At 40.6% G+C, this 21,748-nt stretch overlaps 1 protein-coding gene across 8 annotated transcripts in view; it reads left to right on the forward strand.

Moving 5' to 3' along the window:
- Window positions 1-12,311: 12,311 nt before the first annotated feature.
- Window positions 12,312-21,748, forward strand: part of ACMSD (aminocarboxymuconate semialdehyde decarboxylase) — a 69,647-nt gene continuing 60,210 nt past the window's right edge. For 3 of the 8 annotated variants that reach the window (XR_008381156.1, XM_053596784.1, XM_053596783.1), the window contains exons 1-2: window positions 12,314-12,491; window positions 19,966-20,010. Coding sequence is in view for 7 of the 8 variants with exons in the window: in XM_053596784.1 (XP_053452759.1) it covers window positions 12,435-12,491; window positions 19,966-20,010 (102 nt within the window). In the remaining variant the exon portion in view is untranslated. Of the gene's footprint in view, window positions 12,492-19,965; window positions 20,011-21,748 lie in introns of all 8 variants that reach the window. The other 5 variants (XM_053596778.1, XM_053596782.1, XM_053596781.1 and 2 more) reach the window with 3 other exon arrangements.

The following is a 21,748-nucleotide window of genomic DNA, read 5'->3' on the forward strand; positions in this document are numbered from 1 at the left end:
GCCTGAGATAGGAGGATTCCTAGAGCTCACAAGTTCAAGACCAGCCCAAGCAAAAGCAAGACCCCATCTCTACTAAAGGTAGAAAAATTAGCAAGGAGGTTGCGGCAGGCACCTATAGTCCCAGATACTCAGGAGGCTGAGAAAGGAGAATCACTTGAGCCCAGGAGTCTGAGGTTGCTGTGAGCTCCAATACCTTGGCACTCTAGCTTAGGGTAACAGAGTGAGACTCTGTGTCAAAAAACAAAATATATTACCTACATTTTATATAGGTAATACACATATTACCTATATACTCTTATAAACCTTTCAAATGATCAGACTATAACAACTTCACTGTAAAATATTTGGAAAATACAGAAATTAGAAAATCATTCATAATCTCACTGCTCTGATAGAGCCATAGTGTGTATATTTGGCTGCAGTTTCTTCTAGACCTAAAAATCTTCCTTTGCGTGCTTTCAAGTGATTGTCCAACTACATTGGTGCCCTGCTGCTGCTGTTCATCACCTAGTGAGCAACTCAGATGCCACTTTAAAGCTGTTCTTTTCTTTCCTTTCTTTGAAGATCTTGAACTCTGCAGTGGCTGACCTCATTTCCTGCCTCAGAAAGACCAGGGGTACTAGCAGCTCTGGTCTAGTGATTGCCGTCAGCTCAACCTCTCATAGCCCCCTTATATATTTTCAACTTTTCCTTCACTCTCAAAAGGAGAGAAGATCCCTCTTCCCAGAAGCTAAACCCTCACCTGTACTCCAACCTCCATGATGCCCTGTCTCCCTGAGATGTTCTCTGGTCCCCATCACCCCACATCTTCTCAGGCAGTTCATATCCCTCAATAATATGGCCAATACACAGTGGGATTACCAAGCCCACCCTCTCCCAAAACCTTCCCTGTCCATATAATGAGATCTGGAATTCCTAGTTGAGCATGCAAAAATTTTCAGGTGTATCATTGTACAAATGTGTACAAAATATGTTTTTTTCTACTTTTCTATAATACCCCTCACTTGTTAATAGAATTCTTTATGCCATAAGATTACAGAAAACATAATTTATTTTAGGATTTCCCTCACCTATACACTTTCCTTGAGGTTTTATCTAAATTGTGGTGGGCTTATATGATGATAATAATAGAAAAATAAAGTCTATCCCCTATATACCACTAACTAGCCATTGTTTCATAATGCATTTCTTGTCTTAACTTATTTAATCCTTACAATGGACCAAGGCAGGTTCTACTATTATTGTCATATTTTACAAATGGGGAAATGGGTACATAGAGAATTAAGGATTTGCCAAAAGAAACAAAGTCTGTAAGTCCGTGTTAGAATCCATGGTCTAAGCCTAAACCCTTCTTGTTCTCTTTTGCAGCCGCCCAAGGCATTAGCAGGCAGAGGTGGTATTTCGTTTGGATCACTGTCTGTACTGGCTTCCCTGAAATGTTTCCCTTCCATCAGCAGCACCCAGGTGCTGCTGACTTGTCCTTTATCCCTCACCCCAGAGCCCTTTTTGTGACTGGCTTGCTTTCTGCTACTTTCATCCCCATTTCAGGACCCCTCTGTGGCTCTCTTTCCTGTCTCGCTGAGCCTCAGGTGCTCTGCTTACCCATCTACAGCCTTCTCGGTCCAGGTACAACATTCAACCACTTTTTCTTGCCATTAAGACTCATTACAATTTTGCTTCTATCTAAATTAACATACATTTGTTACTGGATAATTTAATGTTTAGCTACCTATAAGCTTCCTTTTCCTGTCATTATCAGAGCTAGACATGATTTATAGCATGGTTACTTCTTTTAAAAAACCAACACACACAAAAAAACATTCTGATACAAAAACTCTCTAAATCCTTAGACTCAAGTAGTATAACAAAATTCCTACAAATCTGCCACTAAAGTCAAGATTCTCTATGCTTATAGATAAGTTAATTTTATAACCTTGCCTTTGATGTTTTGGTTTTTGCTCTTATGTTACCTAAACAGTTTTAAGGAATTTATCATTAGTAACCGTGGTTCCCTTTTCACAAGATATGACATTCAAAAATGGGCAACAGAATAAAACACAGACTAGAGATTTCACCTGCCATATAATCCAAAAGGGGCAAGTCTAAAAAAAAAAAATGGTTTGTTAAAATCTTAAGTCTGTGTATTGTCCAAGGAAGCTCCTTAAGGTCCTGGACTAAGAATCTCCCAGGGGCTGTACAGGTCTGAGTGGGTCACTGGCTACCATCCATGGCCTTGCTCTTATAAGTTTTTAGGGAAGCCTATAAAACAGACCCCACAAAACCTCAGAGTTACGTTGGAGATGCCAAGCCATGCCCCTGAAGCAGATGGCCAAGCCGTTCCCCTAAGAACACCAACAGACCTGATGAGTGGTGATGGCCTCATGGACCTAAAATCGCAAGTTACCTCCATGATAGACTGGCCTATGGTGCCAGAGGGTGCCATGGAGCAGCCAAACATGAGGTGACCTCCACTGTGCCCCTTGACAGAGGTCTGAGAGCCTTATAACACCATCATGCAAAGACGCCAATATCAGCTAGAGCCACTATAGTGTGACTAGCATGGGCAAGGCCAGAAACTTATCAATTGGCCGTTATGCCCCCTTATCAAAAATTACATAAATACTGATCACTTTGTTTTTGCTTGGTTTATAGTTTCATAACCTTTGTATCAAATCCTGACATTTAAAAAACATAAAAATGATGTAATTTCAGGAAAAAGTATATGCTAATAATTTTAAGACATTTTTATTTTTACTTTACCAAGAATAGTTTTTTAAAAATCTAGCTTGTTTACCAAAAATGTACTAAATTCACATGAACTTAAAAATCTTTTAGACTTATTTTCTTCATGTGTGAGCACACCTTGATTTATAAGCCAATTTGGTACCATATAGATTCAACATACATGTGTATATAGGCACATTTAAACATACATATACATACATATATAAAGATCTAATAGTTTTAAACTCTGAATTGCAGCCATAAGACAACCAGATAAACTTGTCATTTTGTAAAAAATGGTTGGATCCAAATTGTTCTGACAAAATTAGTAGTTGTTCCCATGGCCAAACTTTAATTGCCTCAGTAGGTAATGTAATGTAAAGTAATATAATGAAAGCTATGGATCAACATTTTTGGTAAAGCAGCTTTCCTGGCAGTTTTTTGTTTTTGTTTGTTTGTTTGTTTTAAGTAAAAAAAGCCTCTTAGCCAGCCGTTGTGGCGGGTACCTGTACTGGGGAGGCTGAAACAAGAGACTCACTTGAGCCCAAGAGTTTGAGATTGCTATGAGCTGTGACACCACAGCACTCTACTGAGGGCAACACAGTGAGACTCTGTCTCAAAAAAATAAAAAATAAAAAGCCTCTTTTACTCTTTTTTTCCTTCAGTTTCAGATGAGTTTTCAATGTTTATATTGTAGGTAGATCTGGCTGCTCCAAGTAACCTTCAATTAGTGATATCACAGTAAGTTTTATCTCAATACCAGTAACGATACTTAGCAACTGCATTTTTAAATTGGCAAAAAGAGAATAGACAAATAGCTTAACAGCCTGGCTACATTTTAACTCTGTAGTGGCAGGTGTAGTGGGGACTAAGACAGTAATACCCCTGTCTAAAAGCAAGGAAGGGGGAGAAATTTGAAGTAAATATCCCACTAAGTCTGAAGCTCCTGATACCAGGAAAATCCAAGTTAACACCAATGCCATCCACCTTGACTTCACTGAAAACCTCGGGGCAGCCAAGGGGCAGTGTCTGTCCTAGCCGATAACAATAAGAGGTCCAGCCTCCTATTGTTCACTTGACAAGAAGTCTAACCTCTTGCCACTCACTTAGCCCCAGTGTGTCAGGAGCACCAAAAGAGAAACACAGAAAAAAGAAGGGCTATGGGCTCCTGTTCAGTGTAGGAAGGAACTCTCCACCAGCTCCCACGGCCAATGTCACCTGGCCTTGGATCAGGTGTCCGCTCAACCCTTAGATCTGCACAGTGCAGGGACTTGTCCCTGACACCTCTAAATTGAGGGAGCTATGTTCTGGTGGATAGAGCAAGATTATGCCCTTTCGGCCTAAAAACAAAAGAGGAAGCTTGAAAATAGAAATAGACCAACACCATGAAATTCTTTCCAAGACTGGCTCAAAGTCTTTTCATGGATCACTGAAACTGAGGCTTTTAGAACTCTAAACCCAACAGCTAGCTTCTATTTTTACCCTTGAACACCCAACTGTCCAAATATCAAAAGGGACAGAGGGCTCAAGGAAATACTGGGAATGGCACCTGTTGCTCCACGATAATTGAACAAGGGCTAAAATCTTTTGTGTTCCAGTTCCATATGAGACCTACACAAAATGTTTCTGGAAAAGATATTTTATCCACTTATTTGTGTTTATTTACTTATTAATTAATTAGTTTGTCAAATATTTATGAAGCGTTCATAAAGCACTGTAGAGAAACACAACTGGTAGGAGATATATAGAGATATATACCACTTATTATATTTATTATAATATATATGGAACATAATATAACAGGATATATATTATATATAATATATATCTTCTATAATATAAATAATATATAATGATATATTATATATAAGAGGCATCACAGAGGAGGTAGTGTTTAAACTAAGTGTTGGATCATAGAAAGGAGTACCTTTAGAAGAAAGAAGAGCAGGCAAAGGTCACTCCAGACATCAGATGCCAAAGAAGCCAAAATCAAAAACAAAAGGGGGATTGCACTACATTCGGGGAGACACGAAGTGTTTCTAAGGCACAGAGGCAAGGAAGGTGAGAAGCACACCTGGGCCCATGTTTCCATGGATACTCGAACTTAGCAGTAAGAAACGAAGAAAACTACGATGCTGCAAGGAGATGTGATTGTTTTGTATTTTAGAGAAGTCGCATTGGCCAAGAGAGTCATGGGGATGGATTATAGTGCACCAAGATAGAAGTCAGGGACCATTAACAGGCAGTTAAAAAATCCTGGCGAGAGATGATGAGGGCCTAAAGGTCAGACTAGAGAGGAGGGAACATGGTTAGTAGATGTAATGGGGTTAGAACAAAAAGTCCTGTAATTTATTGATTATGAGGACAGAAAGCGAGGAAGAAAGAGAGAGAGGAGTTTGATTTGGATGGGGTGCCATCCACTGAGAGAAAAAGCACAGGAGGAGCAGATACAGGAGCAAAGCCATTCCATTTTGGAATAGGAACTCCCAGAGGTGGTCCATTCAACCAAAGGAGCTGCCCACCTTCAAGTGGGACACACAGGTCTGCCCAAGGAGAAACATGATCATGGTGACCCTCACAGTGGGCCTTCCCCGACCCCATATTCCTGGATCACATAAATCCAGGATTCTGATATAATCTAAGAAAGAGAAGCAAAATCCCTTAAATTGACATCAGACTTCTTGCTCATCTTTGCATATGATGAACTAAGAAATAACCGAATTATGTGTCATAGTATAACTGATAGCTGATAGCTTGTACGACTCAAATTAACCCGTCCTGTGACTCTATGAAACAGGTTCTTCTGTTACCATCCCTGTTTTACAGAGACTAAATAGCATGCCCAAGGCCATCCAGCTAATGAAAAGCAGTGGAGTCAGAAGTCAAACCTTGGTGTTTGAGCTGATTCATAGCCATCAGATTAGGGGCAAGAGAGGGGAGCTACTCAAACTTGATCTGAACCATTTTTTATTTTTATGCAATCCAGCTAATGAGCAATTCAAGGATCACTTGCCTTTTTTCACAAAGGGATGTTCAGTATAAAGCCTATATGATTTATAATTCAATTTTTAACTTAGAGATGAGATCTCATACAAATTTCCTTTTTGTTTTCTCTTGGGATTACAGTGGGAACTGAAACTGCTTACTCATAGGGACTCTGTAACTAACCTCCCACCTGTTCAGTCAAAAGGTTTGCCTGTCTGTATGAGCAAAGATAAAAGCCATGGCTTTTCTTCTGTTTCGGGTACATTGAGCATACATTGGATGTAGTCCTAGGCACAACTATTTATTTATTTATTTATTTATTTAAGACAGAGTCTCACTATGTCACCCTCTGTACAGTGCCATGGCGTCACAGCTCACAGCACCCTCAAACTCTTGGGATTAAGCAATTCTTTTTTTTTTTTTTTTTTTTTTTTAATTTGGCCGGGGCTGGGTTTGAACCCGCCACCTCCGGCATATGGGACCGGCGCCCTACCCGCTGAGCCACAGGCGCCGCCCAAGGGATTAAGCAATTCTTAAGCCCAATTAAGCCCCCATGTATCTGGAACTATAGGCACCCGCCACAACAGCTGGCTAGTTTTTTGTTGTAGTTGTCATTGTTGTTGTTTTCTGTTGTAGTTATCATTGTTGTTTAGGTTCGAACCTGCCAGCCCTGGTGTAGATAGCCAGCACCTAACCACTGAGCTAAGGTGCCAAGCCTGCACAATTTTTTTAATCTCCCACTTTCCCTTTAATTCTGATGAAGGTAGGAGTTACCCTCCCTCTGGAAGAAAACCTGTGTAGTGCCTCCAAGACATTTCTACTCACCTTTATGTTGTAAAAATTGCTAATGTTGCTTTAAATCGAAAACTCAGTCTCAGTTCAGAAAGTAAAAGTGCCCAGTATACAGAGTAATCTCTTCAATCCTTGTTAGGTCAGTCTCCTCTCCCTGAAGGTGGGCACATGATTCTTTCTTCTCCTTCCCTAACTTTCCTCTTCCTGAACTTGACCTCTTCCTCCAGAAGGGTCAAAGCAAGGAGAGGGAAGAAAATGTCAGGACATTAGGTAGCTACTTGACTGACCCTCTGGAGAGATGGCTTAGAGCTCTGTAGGCCAGGCTGGAGCTTAAAAAGCTTTTTCTTGTCTAATGCTTTTGAGGTTCTTTGGTGGCTCCCTAGCACTAGAGCCCTCCTCTGCAGCTTCCTGTAGATAATTTTTATTTGATTGACGTATCAATAATGGAAGATATGTCAAATTATTTGCTACATGTATACATACATATGCATATATGTGCCTATATCTACAGTCAAGTGCCAGACAAGGATGTGTCACTCAATGATAGACCACACTTATGACAATGGTATGATGAGATTATAACACTATATTTTTACTGCACCTTCTCTATCTTCAGATACACAAATATTTTCCACTGTGTTACAATTGCCTACAATATTCACTCCAATAATATACTGTTCAAATGTGTAGCCTAGGGCAATAGGCCATACCACAACAGCCTGGGTGTGTCATAGGCTATACCACCCAGGTTTGTGTAAGTACGCTCTTACATAGGATGGTGTAAATCACTGATGACACATTTCTCAGAACACGTCCCTGTTGTTAAGGAACACATGATTATATGTACATATTTGTGCATTATATATTTGGGGGCAATTTGTTATAATGAATTTAGAATTGTTATAGCTTCTCATAATTTAGTTAACCTTTTATTATTGTACAGTGGCCCTCTTTTCTCCTAAGAATGCTTGTCATTTTGTATTCATTTATTTGGCATGTTCCTACTACCCTAAAGTGTTATAGAAAACAGCTATCAAAGCTTTCTTTCGTTAGAATGTGCTTTTTTTAATTTTAAATTTTGTATTTTCAAGTTTTCTCTTTTCTTATAGTTTCTTTATAAACAACATGTAGCTGGATTCTTTAATTTCTGACATTTTATTTTGTGCTATTTGGCCTATTTTTTCTATATTTTTTCTCCTTTATTGCCTTCTTTTTTTTTCTTATTCCATTTTCCACTTCACTGGCTTGAGAGTTATATACTCTATTTGTGTTCTTTAGTAGTTACTCTGGAAATTTTGCCACACCTAAATTGTGGTAAGATGAATAACACCCCCTCCTCCTGATCAAAGGTGTCCACATCAAAATCCCCAGAACCTGTGAATATGTTACCTTACATGATAAAAAGGACTTTTAAAGTATGGTTGGGTAAGCATCACCAAATGGGGGAATTATGCTGGATTACCTAGGCAGGTCCAACGTAATGACATGGGTCCTCGTAGGCGTGAGGCCTGCCTGAGGGTTTGATTCACAAAAGGCAATATGATGACAGAGAAGAGACAGGAACTAGAAGATGCTTCACTGATGGCTTTAAGCATGGAGGATGGAGCTCTAAGTCAGGGATGCAGACAGGCTCTAGAAGCTAGATAGGCAAAAACACAGCCTTGCTGACCCCTTTAGATTTCTGACCTCCAGGCCTACAAGAGAATAAACATGTGCTCTTTTAAGTCACCACTAAGTTTGTGGTTATCTGATACAGTAGCAATTGAAAATTGATATAGACTTTGGTACCTGAAAGTGGATTACTACTGTAACAAATACATAAAAATGTGGAAGTAGCTCTGGAATTGGGCATTAGGCAAAGGGTGAAAAAATATTGAAATACATGATATAGAAGTTCTAGATTTCCTTGAACAGACTGTTAGTAGAAATATAAATATGGATGTTAAAGGTTCATTCAGTGAGGGTTCAGAAGGAAGTGAGGAGCATGGTAGAGAGAGCTTATACTGTCTTAGAAAATACCCACCTAAACCCCCATAAACATATCACTGGCAGAAATGTGGATATAAAAGGCAACAGTGATGAGGACTCAGGAGAAAATGAGAACATGTTCGAAACTGGAGGAAAGGGAATCCTTCTTATATAGTGACAGAAAACTTAGGTAACTATGTTCCCTACAGTTGTGTAGAAATCAGAACTTTTTTTTTTTCAAGACAGAGTCTCACTATGTTGCCCTCTGTAGAGCACTGGGACATCACAGCTCACAGCAACCTCAAATTCTTGGGCTTAAATGATTCTCTTGCTTCAGACTCCCAAGTAGCTGGGACTACAGGCGCCTGCCAAAATGCCCAACCACTTTTTGGTTGCAGTTATCATTGTTGTTCAGCAGGCCCAGACTGGCTCTAACCTACCAGCCTTGGCATATGTGGCCGGCGCCCTACTCACTGAGCTATGGTGCTGAGCCTAGAAATCAGAACTTATAAGTGATAAAATTGGATATTTAGCTGAGGAGATTTCCAAGCAAAGTATTAAAGGTGGACCTGGTTTCTTTGTTCTGTTTATAGTGAATGTAAGAGGGAAAAGATAGATATAAAAACTGTAATCAAAAAGGAACTAGGACTGAATGATTTAGGAAATTCTTAACTTATGTAGATAGCAAAAGATGCTAAAATCAGGAGATTGTTAGTAAAGCATGCCCTCAAGAGAAAATGCAAAGGTGTGGCTGAACATTTTCCTAGTATCTTAACTCCTTAAAACAGACATTATTATTACTATTACTAGTTGTAGTAGTGGCAGTACTTAATATATGTAGGTTTATTTATATGATTATCCTTTTATTTGTTCCCCATTCACTCTTGCATTTCAGACCATTTTTCTGGAGTCATTTTCATTCTTTCTGGAATACATCATTAGAAAATTTCTCAAGTGAAGTAAACTCAGTTTTTATTTGAAAATATCTTTACTTCTCCCTCATTGTTAAAATAGAACTTTCTGTGGGACACAATTCTAGGTTGACAGTTAATTTCTCTCAACATTTTGAACATACCCTATTGTCCTTTGGCTCCCACATTGCTGTAAGAAGCCTTCTATCAATCTAATTGCTGAGTTTTGAAGGCATTCTTTCTTTCTAGCTTGCAGCTTATAGAATCTTATTTTTATTTTGCTATTTTGTAGTTTCTACAAACAGATTTCTTTTTGGTGATCCTTCATAATATCAGGTGATATTAGGTTCACAATTCTGGTGGCTGAAAACCAGAACCTAATGAACCTCTTTTCTTTATAAATTATCCAGGCTCAGGTAGTCTGTTGTAGGAACACTAAATGGACTGACTAAAACAGTTAGGAAAGGAGTAGGGGAGCATTACGGACACACAACGCTCTAACATTTTCAGTGGGTATCCTTGAATCCTCAGAGAAATTCTCAAAGAAAACTGTTATTCTGTCTCCCTTCTTTTTCTGTTTCCTTTTCCCATAGTGAAGATTTCATTACAGACTCCCTTTGGGGGACAGTGAATATTTTTTCTAGTCGTTATTTATTTATTTATTTATTTGAGACAGAGTCTCACTATGTTGCCCTGGGTAGAGTGCCGTGGCATCACAGCTCACAGCAACCTCAAATGCTTGGGCTTAAGCAATTCTCTTGCCTCAGGCTCCCAAGTAGCTGGGACTATGGGTGCCCGGCACAATGTCCAGCTGTTTTTTGTTGTTGTTGTTTTTGTAGTTGTCATTGTTTGGCAGGCCCAGACCAAGTTGAACCCACCAGCCTCGGTGTAGATGGCCAGTGTCCTAGCTGCTGAGATACAGGTGCTGAGCCTCTAGTCTTAATTTTTCACTAAAGGTTGACTGTTCAAGAGTTTTAGCTTTATGAGGGAATTTCAGCATGATACAAGTGCATGTCATGATCTCTCACTCCCCTGACAATACTAACTCCCAAATATCTAAGATTCTGAAACCACACTGTCTGGGTTTGAATTCTGGTCCTACCAAATACTGCTGTGTAACCATGAAAAAGATAACTTGGTGGTGCCTGTAGCTCAGTGGGTAGGGTGCTGGCCACATACCAGCTGGCAGTTTTGAACCTGGCCTGGGCCTGCTAAACAACAAGGACAACTGTAACAAAAAAGTAGCCGGGCATCATGGCGGGTGCCTGTAGTCCCAGCCACTTGGGAGGCTGAGGCAAAAGAATCACTTAAGCCCAAGAGTTAGAGTTTGCTGTGAGCTGTGATGCCACAGTACTTTACTGAGGGCAACATAGTAAGACTCCATCTCCAAAAAAAATAAGTTAAGTTCCCTGTGCTTCAGTTTCCTCTTCTATAAAATGGGTATCAGTAATAGTTCCTCTCATAAAAATGTTACATGTAATCAATAAATTGATATGAATAGAATGTTGGTCCCGGGCTGGCCCAGAGGAAGTAATCTGAAAACATTTGCACTTACTCACCTGAGATTAGCCTGTGCCTCCATGTGTTAGTTCAAGGCTCATTCATTTAGTTTTAGCTCACTGAACTTTTTAAAAAATGGATTTTGAGGAATTCTCCCATTTTTTTTCAAGCTGTCTGTTATAATCTATGCAGAAACTAGTCACATTACAGAAGGAAAGCTTTTTAACTATGGAGTTTCTGTATTATGGATATTGACCTGAAGGGAGCATCTCAAAGCATAGGAAAGGCTTTGCCAGGGTTCCTGGGGTCACTTGAACATTTTAAGCTTCCAAGAAAGAAAAGGTAAACACAGAGCAACAGAGGGCTACTGTGTTCCACCCTCCAGTGGAAGCCCTCCCACACTGCTCTGATGCTCAAGGGTGATAATGTCTACTGCCTTCTTTTCCCTACATGCAAGCTGTGGGCAATTATCTATTACAGCACGTGTATCATCTTAGCTCTCATTCAACCTTATAACCTCAGCACATACTAGTTCTCCATGATATTTGTTAAATAAATGCATGTGAATAAATGTATGAATGAGCAAGCATAAAACAAAGGCAATGGAGAAAAAAATATATATGAATGACTCTGGTCAGGCACAGTGGCTCACACCTGTAATCCCAGCACTTTGGGAGTATGAGGCAGAAGAATCACTTGGGCCCAGGAGTTCATGATCAGCCTAGGCAACATAGCAAGCTCCATCTCTAACAACAACAACAACAACAATAAATGTTTAAATTAGCCAGGTGTGGTGGTACATGCCGGTTGCTCATGTTTCTCAGGAGACTGAGGCGGGAGGATCACTTGAGTCCAAGAGTGTGAGGCTGTGGTGAGCTATGATCTCACCAACATACTCCAGCCTAGGTGACTGTGAGACCCTGTCTCAAAAAAAAAAAAAAAAAAAAGAGTATACTTTTCCTATGATTTAAATGTAAATATTAAACATCCCATATAACTTTTCAATATGCTAAATTTTCACAAACAAGCCAATTGTTAAATATTATTTAAAGACATGGAAATACCCAACTGAACAGAAACAAAAGCATTAAAATTGGCAGCTTCTGGGTAGTGAAACCAAGTTTAAAAAGAGGTGAGTCAGGGATCCATATTTTTTCTTTAAAAGCCCTCTGTATTATTTGATTTTTACACAAATTATTTGATTTTAAACTATCTGTTTTAATAAAAATTTAGTCAATTTTTTACCTGCCATAAATAACTCAAAGCAGCCTACCTGTACTTTCAACCTCAAAGGGTTGAGTACAGTCCTTTTTTTTTCTTTTCAAGCTTTTTGCCCAGAGTCCTGACTACCAAAGTGTGTTGACGCAAAACCCAGTTAACAAATAAACAGAATTTTGAACTTTAAGAAGGCAGGTCTAACAGGCCTAGATGAGGCCAGGCAGGGCTACTGACTGGCTGAAAAAGGACAAAGTCAATCATTGAACTCTATGGTCTTCATAGAAATCTCTTAACATCAAAACTTCTTTCCTTACATACTTCTCTTATCCTGTGAAGATGAAAATTGACATCCATAATCACATTCTACCAAAAGAATGGCCAGATCTAAAAAAGGTAATGGTAATTAATTTGCTGAATTATTTCTAAAACTTCTCCTGGGTTTCTCACTGCCTCTATTTTAGGCCTTTCTATTTTGGGGAGAATTAGATGTTAAGTTTCTCTTCTTTGGAATTGATTTTAAATGATTTGGTTTATCATTTTTTAAAAAATGAGTATCTAGTTTTCAAAAATGACTTTCTTGTTTATTTTGAAAGAATATTGGATTAAAGAAATAAGTCATTTCTCAAAATCTCTTTTTCCCCCTCAAATGAAGCATTCTTTAAAATTTCTGGACAATTTAAGTCAGGCAGATTTACTTTTTTAAAATCACATATTCAGCTGCTGGGAACATACACACCAACTACAGAATTTAAAGCTACAATTTCAAGTAAAAGACTATTAAAAAATGGAATGAGGTAGGTTTCAATGACTTCTAAAATATATCTCCTTTCCAAACTATTTGAAGTCAGTTTAAAAGCATCAAGCTTTCTGAAAAAATTTTAGTCTATTTTAAGACACTGATACCTTTCCTTTTTGATGTTCTTCAAGCTGTAAGTCCTTGTCATGAAGAACTAGGTAGTAGGTGTATCAAAAGAAACTTGGGATAAATGACATGAAGCTTTTGTACAAGGACTATCTCTAAAGAGCATTCTCTGTGTTTCTTTAAAGGTGGAAATTTTCTTTTGTCATTAAAAACTTTTCAATGAATTCTAAAAAAGGAAGGTGGAGAGCATGAAAGAAATTTAAAATTGGCTAGAGGTTTGTGCAGGTTTATTACCAGGTCTTACTCAGTCATTAGCAGTCTTCCAGTACGTTCACACCTCTTATGATATTCCATCTTTTCAACTGAGGAAAAATGAATTAACTCAAACTAGAATGAAAACTATTGTGCAAGTAGAGGAAACTATTTTTTTTCCATAGTTGTCTCCTGGAAGAATGTTCATCTGAAGGGTTTCTTTGATGTATGATGGGTGTAGAAACAGGATTGAAAATACAAATGATGCTAACCATCTTTGAAAGCCTGTGCCACTGCAGCTACTAGTAAAAGCTAAACCTATCAATCTACCCTACCTCTGAAAGGAGTTTAAAAGTTTACATGGGAATATGTTGTTCTGAATGTTGTCATCCTCACCATATATTATTAAAGGGTAAATACCACTTCGTGGTGTTGATGACTTGATGAAGGGAACACATCAGTTACTTCATGGAAGTACATTTGGCTTGTTTGGAAGCTGCCTGCACACGCACTTTCTGTTTATTTATTTATTTATTGACAGAGTCTCACTCTGTTGCCCTGGTAGAATGCTATGGAGTCACAGTTCGCAGCAACCTGAAACTCTTAGGCCCTAGGGATCCTCTTGCCTCAGCCTCCTGAGTAGCTGGGGCTACAAGTGCCTGCCACAATGCCCAACTAGTTTTTTTTTTTAATGACAGGGTTTTGTTCTTGCTCAGACTGGTCTTGAATTCCTGAGCTCAAGCAATCTTCCCACTTCGCCTCCCAGAGTGCTAGGATTATAGGCATGAGCCACCTTACCTGGCCTCACACACAATTTCTTGCATCTTATTGTGCTCACCATTTTCTAGCCATATGAGTAGCTGATGAATGATGCAATGAACAAATTAATTAATTTATGATATAAGCAATGGAAGAAATAGCATATACTAATGTGAGAGTTTTAGAAAACTCCAAATTTGGGCATTTGTTATTTCACAGTAGCCCTTATTCTAAGCCCAGAAAATAGCATTAAGTCCAATATTACAGCTTTTCTCTCTATTTGAATATTGAAGGACATCCACATGAAATGCTTTGGGAACTATCATGTGGAACTATCAGAGGACACTGCCCACCTGTACTCTCCTCCCCTGAGAGTTAGCAAACATGACCCCCTGCCAAGAGAATGTCACAGTGCCAGGGACTCCAAGCTCCGTGGTATCCACCTCCTTATACAGACATGGATTTTGAGGTTTAAGGATCAGTGCCTTTATAAAATAGGCCCTGGGAAGCTTGTTTGCTCCCCACCCCCTCCCCACTCCCGCCATGTGAGGTCACAGCTAGAAAGTGCCTTCTAAAAACCAGGAAGCAAGTGCTTACCAGATCTTGGACTACCCAGCCTCCAGAACTGTGAGAAATAAATTTCTGCTGTTTATAAGCCTCCCAGTCTATGGTTATTTTGCTATAGCAGCCCAGATGGAGACAGAACAGAGAGCAAGCCGGTCATAGTTAAGATGATTTCATTGACAGAAGAATAATTGCTCAGTTCCTCTCACAGGCAGGTGTAAGGCATATTATGCAAAGAAAAACCTGACTGTTCTAACTGCTCTTGTATTCTCAGTGTGGAATTCAGACTTAAACCCAGGCTTCAGGAACCCCCAAACTAATTTAAGCCACTATCTAAAAGAAATAACTTGTCTCTGGGGAATACAATCTTCAGACTCCTTGTAAAGGATTGTCACCTTCCACTAAACCTAGGTCCCAGTGAGCCATTTCCTAATAAGCCACAAATATAGGTTCTCTTTCCTACACCCTGAGGTTTCCCCGTCTGGAAGACCCTTGAGAACTAAAATAATGCCTCTTCTTTCCTGAGAGAAGAAAACTTTCCATCGGGTGTTCTGTGTCACAACCTCACCTCCCATTCCCTGCCTTCTATCCCAAGATTGCTCCCAGTTTGAACAGAGAACTGGTCACCAAGAGCCTTTCTAGGTACCCACCCCATGTAGGGCCCTAAAGGCATTATCAAAATTGCTTAGGAAACTCAGAGATACAGAGCATGGGGACAGCCAGAGACGTGTACCCTGGAAACTTTCCAAGCTCACGTGCTATTGGCTCTTTACCTGGCCTCCCCTTCTGATCACCAGCCAGTGCCTAGAAAGAGGAAAGGGTATTTTGTCCCAATAAACCAGGCTTCTTCTTATGCAATGGTCTCTCACATAAGGCAAGCAGGGAGCCAATACATATCTTCACCATCATTCTATTAATAGTCACAATACTTCGTACTTCCAGAGACAGAAATAATTTAACTCACATAAAACCTTGTGAAGATAAGACTTATTAACTTGACAGATGAGTTGCTTGAGACATAGAAATGAACCTAAAATCCTAGTGCTATGGGGGCCATGGTCATCTCTCTAGAGCACCACCACATTTACCTTGAGGAAACTGGTCCGGGGGAATACTGTTGCAGAAATAACCTTGAACTTCTTGTACAATGAAGAGATAGAAAAGCAGAACTAACAGGCCTGGGGTGATGATTAACTCATGATTACAGAGGACTAGGATTTGGGAAATCTTTTCATTGTGACTTGCTAATAATGATTTTACTCAGAGTTACAATTAGGATCTTTGAAAAAAAATCTGAGGTGGAAAGACAGTGGATTCAGGGACACCTGATACAATTGTTTCTGATAAGTCAAGACCCACACTCTTCTGCTGTCACAAAGAGGAGGAATGGAGCTCAAGAAGCTATGCTGAAAGATATTTCAGCTTGGTCTACAATGAATTATCGGTAGCAACAAGGATGATGATGATGTTTCATCACCCTTTAGCATCCATTTCCTTTAGCAAAGTTTTACTGATCACCTACTATGTGCCCAAATAGTGAGACTTACAAAGATTCTTCTCATTTTAAATGGGGTAAAAATAATTCTGGCCTTCAATAATAAAAACATATATTTACATCTTTTGTTAGCAATGATATAATTGCTCCTGATCACTATAAGGTTTTAAAAGCCAATGTCCCAGATATAATTTGACTTCAACAACCCTTCTGAGGAAATACTGTGGATACCTGGTTTCATCACCCAGGGTCACTATTAACCTCATGAAGGTGTGAGTTCCCCAAGGCATTAAAAATATTATTCAATTCATCCACTCTGATTCACATATGCCCATTTTAGAAACACATCTCCTGATATAAAAAATTCCCTTGACCATTTTAAATTATTTTTACCTGGCATGCCCATAAATGCCTATGGGACATTGGTGATTGTCAAACACTTTTGGGTTGTAAATGCCTCCTGGCATATGTTCTGACCAAAACCACTCCCAGGGTCTAAAGTTTAGACTCCAGGCTTGGCTCAACCTAGGATGAGAGCAGGGAACTGTGTGGAGCCCAGACCTGGAGCAGAATAAAATTGTCCTAAGTAGGTTAAATCTTTGGAAGGAGCCTGTAGGGTAACTTGAGCACTTTATACTCTCCAGGAAAATCAGGGAGGAACATAGCATAACAAAAAGTGTCTGGCCTCAGGGTATTCCAGCTGGCGGTGAAATTGGCTGGGTGAGGTGGCTCACGCCTGTAATCCTAGCACTCTAGGAGGCTGAGGTGGGTGGATTGCCTGAGCTCACAGGGTCAAGACCAACCTGAACAAGAGCAAGACCCTTGTCTCTAAAAAACAGCCAGGCATTGTGATGGGTGCCTATATCCCAGCTACTTGGGAGGCTGAGGCAAGAGAATTGCTTGAGCCCAAGAGTTTGAGTTTGCTGTGAGCTGTGACGCCACAGCACTCTATTAAGGGCAACAAATTGATATTCTATCTCCAAAAAAAAAAAAAAGAAAAGAAATAAGGCTATCACCGCTACTGTCACCACCACTGCCATGGCTGCCTGTCACTACTACAACCACCCTCTTACTATCCTCACCTGCTGTTGCCATCATCTCGACTGTCACTCCCACCACCACCACCATCATCTCCCTATCTCCACCATTGCCACTGCCATTGTCACCATCATCATCATTAGTATCATTGAAGCCCTTTCTATAAAACAGGCCTGGTGTCAATAGTTTCATATGCAGCATCTAGTTAATAATCCCCATAAAACCTTATCCCTCAGCCACCCCTCTTTGCCTCATTTCATACCTAAGGAAATGGTAACTTAGGGATGTTTTACTCCAACATGGCCAAGTGCCTTGCAAATGATCTGTTGCAGGTGGCGGGATCCCCTTACTCTGCCTCCTCCTACCCCAAACACCCTTCCCTAAATGGAATACTTCTTTAATTTACTAACATATGGGTTAAAGTTCCTTAGAGAACAATATGATAAAAATAAGAAAGAGAAAGGGGAAGGAAGGAAAAGAGGAAGAAAAAGAAAAAAGCAGGAAGGAAGGAAAAAAGGAAATAAAATATTTTCTTCTACAACAAGTATAAAATTTCAAAGGCAAGATTCCAGTTTGGAGAGCACACAGTTTTAAGTTTACTGAAGTGTAACCAATGAAGGTCATACTCCCTCCCCTCCTCCAATATATACTTTTCCCAGGGACAGAGAACGGAAGAGTGCAGGGTACTGAATGCCTGAAGGGAGGGCAGTGGGGCTAGGGCACAGGTAAGGTTGAGTGAAGCCAAAGATTTGGGGAGAAGCTGAGCCAACAGCTCCCCCCACATGCCCAGCCCGTTAAACAGGGTCCGCTGGGGGCACCAGGAAGGAAACAGATAGATTTGCAGAGCTCAAATGGCTATTTGGAGCTAGATCTCCAGAAGAGACTTTATATTTGAATAGAATACAGAATCGTAGAAGCCTGTTGGGGCAGACCCCACTCACATATACCAAGACACCCAAACACCTGCCTGCTATGCTGGGGTCCAGGCCCAGAGCTTCCCTCTCGGTCTAAAAACAAGAAGGGAGCTAGGAAGAGGTACCACCAACACCTGACTCCCTCCAGACAACTCTTCTGTGTCAGGACACGTGAACCAACCGCCGTTCTGCGGCCTCATCCGACTGCAGCTTGGAAGGCTTGCAGCGGACGGTATTCAGCCTGCTTCGCTCTGACCCGAGCTGTTCCCGGGCTGCTTCGCCTGCTGGTCTCCCGCCTCCACTCCCTCCTCTCTTACATCACGCTCCAAGAGCCACGCCAGGGAGCACGGAAATCCGAACACTAGAAGACCCTGGACTACATTTTGGACCTCCCTCCCTGATACCGCCGACCCGGGTGCGGTCAGCGCGGTCTCTGGACCCCCAGAGCCCCTGCGCGGCAGCCGCAGAGCAGCGCAGCGCGATGGCAGCTCTGCCTTTCTGGTCTACCCAGCCCACCCTCTCGAGACTCCTCCCACACAGGCTGGAATCGCGTTTCCCTTTTTTCTCTGCCCTAGTCAGGCTGGTCATAGGAGAGAGTCCGTGAAAACCTGAAGAATAAATGAATAAATGATGTGATGTGATGAAACAAATCATGACATACATCAATACTTTTTATTCATGACCTCCCCGAAGGAATGCATTTTATATCAAGGCCTGGTACAAACATTTATGCACATAAAATGGCAAAAAAAAAAAAAAAAGTTTCATGAAACCAAGTCTTACTACATGGGAGACATTATATTCTATTCCATCCCATTCCTTTGCTGTCTTATCTTGTGTTTTCCAAGAAGCAGACCCCTAGACAAGGAATACAAGGATATTTACTTCAGAGATGTTGCCAGGAGTGGGGAAGTGAGACAGGGAAACAAGGCAGCCAATGAATGATTTGCCCTCCAGTAGAACGCGCCTGACCTCGGAGTGAGGGGGTCGAGGGGTGGGGTACGGAGTACCTCAGGGAACTGACACTCAACCTCAATCATCCGTTCAGAGCAGCTGCTGAAGGGAGAAACGGGAAGCAGGGGGGCCTGACTGCCTGTACTTCTGACCTGCTGGAAGGGCTTGAATAAAGCAGATTCCAGGAGCAAAAGGGAGGCCTTCAATCAAAGAAACGCAGGTGCCAGCAGCTGGAGGCAGGCGGTGTGCGCAGAAGTGTCAGAGGGAGGGGATTTGAGTGGGACACCCGAAGCATCTGCCACACATGCCGTTTCATGTTTTTAGAATGTCTGGGTCCCTACCTACTAACCTGATTTCATGATCTGCTCATGGGTTGCCAGTCAGAGGTTGAAGAGCAATGCATTTCCTAAAGAGTGGTCTTTACAGGCAGCATACACTTGGGGCAGCCCATGAAATGATTTTAGGTGGTACATGAACAAATATTTTGTAGATTTCAAACTCATTTTAAAATTTCAAACTGCATTAGGAGAAAAGATAAAACCAGCACTTCTGGTGTATAGAATTTTCTTCCTGCATAAATATATTTACAAGAAAAAAAGTAAATTAACTTAAATATAAATATTGAATAAATGATACATGGGTGTGAGGGGGGAGCAAGCTCAGGGGCCAGGCGTGGGGGCTCACACCTATAAGCTCAGTACCATGGGACACAGAGGCAGGTGGATCTCCTGAGCTCACAGGTTGGAGACCAGCCTGAGCCAGAGGGAGACCTCGCCTCTAAAACAGCAGGGCTTGTGGCTGGTGCCTGTAGTCCCAGCTACTGGGGAGGCTGAGGCAAGAGAATTGCTTAAGCCCAAGAGTTAGAGGTTGCTGTGAGCTATGACACCACGGCACTCTACCAAAGGTGATAAAAATGAGACTCTGTCTCCAAAAAAAGGAGCAAGCTCAGGATCCTTTGTCCTAGGGATGCCCCTTGCGTGCAGCCCTCTCTCTGCTCTTCCAGACTAACTGTGCTTCTCCCCACTGCAGAGGTTCGGCTATGGAGGCTGGGTGGAGCTCCAGCACCAAGGCAAGGTGAGTCTCTCCCAAAGCAGAACATGAATAGGACCCAGGGACATCCTGAGTCCGTACTTCAGGCAGGGCCTCCAGGGATCCCAACTCTTCTGCCCTCCTATCAACATTGTAGTAGGCAAGGGAGCAGTACTGAGATTGCTCAGAATGATTAGGTGCTCTTCAAAGAGCACCAGAAGATACAATTGGAATTTGATTCTTTCCCACTCTTTTTTTTTTGTCCTGAAACCAATTTTAGCATTTTTAAAAATTTTAAGTTATTGTAAGGGTACAAACATCCACAATTTTTGAATTTTTTAGGTAGAGTCTCTCTTGTAATTGTGTCCCACACCAAAAAGGTGTGCCATACACCCCTACCGTGTGCCCCTTTCAGTGGTAGCACACCAGTCCTCCCCTCCTCTTCCCACTCCCTGGTTCCCCACCCCCAACTTGAATAGAATTAAGTTTCTCTCCTGCGTAGGTATGTGTTAGATCATCTACTACCTTCATAATAAAATTGAGTACATTGGATACTTGCTTTTCCATTCTTGTGGTATTTTCTAAGAAGAATATGTTTCATCTCCATCCAGGTTAATACAAAAGATGTAAAGTCGCCATCTTTTTTTAGGGCTGAATAGTAATCCATGGTATATTTGTTAATCCATTCCTAAGTTGATGGGCATTTAGGTTGTTTCCACATCTTGGTGGTTGTAAATTGAGCAGTGATAAACATTCTAGTGCAAATGCCTTTATGATAAAATTATTTTTTTTTCTTCTGGGTATGTGCCTAGTTGTGGGATTGTGGGATCAAATACAAGGTCTAATTTGAGTTCCTTGAGGATTCTCCATACTTTTTTCCCAAAAGGCTGTTTTACTTTGCAGTCTATAACACTATTGGTACAACAGTATAAAAGTGTTCCTCTCTCTCCACACTTGCGACAGCATCTGCAATTCTGGGATTTTGTAATGTGAACTATTCTCGTGGGAGCTAAGTGATATATCTCTGGGTGATTTTGATTTATATTTCTCTGATGATTAGGGACAATAAGCATTTTTTCATATGTTAGCCATTCATCTGTCTTCCTCAAAGAGGGTTCTGTTCATGTCTCTTGCCCAGGGATAGACAGGATTGTTTGCTCTTTGTTGTTGATGTTGTTTATTAATTTGAGTTCTCCATAGATCCTAGTTATCCTCCCAAGCCTTTGTCAGATTTGTAATATGCAAATATCTTTTCACATTCCAAAGGTTGTCTCTTTGCTTTGATTGTTGTGTCCTTAGTTGTGCAGAAACTTTTTAGTTTAATTAAGTCCCATTTGTTTATTTTTATTGTTGTTGCAATAGCCACTAAAGTTTTCTTCATAAAATCTTTCCCCAGGCCAACATCCTCAAGAGTTTTTAACCACACTTTCTTCCAGGATTTTTATCATTTCATGTCTTAGATTTAAATCTTTTGTCCATCTTGGGTCAATTTTTGTAGGTGGTAAAAGGTTCAGGTTCAGTTTCAGTCTTTTACATGTGGTTATCCAGTTCTCTCAGCACCATTTATTGAACAGAGGTTCTTTTCCCCAATATATGCTTTTGTTTGGTTTGTCAAAGATCAGATGGCTAGAAGAGACTGGTTTCATGTCTTGATTTTCTATTTAGATATTTCCAGATATCTATGTCTCTATTTTTGTGCTAATATCATGCTGTTTTGATCACTGTGGATTTGTAATATAACCTAAACTCAGATAGAGTGATGTCTCTGGTGTTGTTTTTATTA

This window comes from Nycticebus coucang, chromosome 7, assembly GCF_027406575.1.
Source record: "Nycticebus coucang isolate mNycCou1 chromosome 7, mNycCou1.pri, whole genome shotgun sequence".
In the NCBI taxonomy this organism is placed as follows: Eukaryota; Metazoa; Chordata; class Mammalia; order Primates; family Lorisidae; genus Nycticebus; species Nycticebus coucang.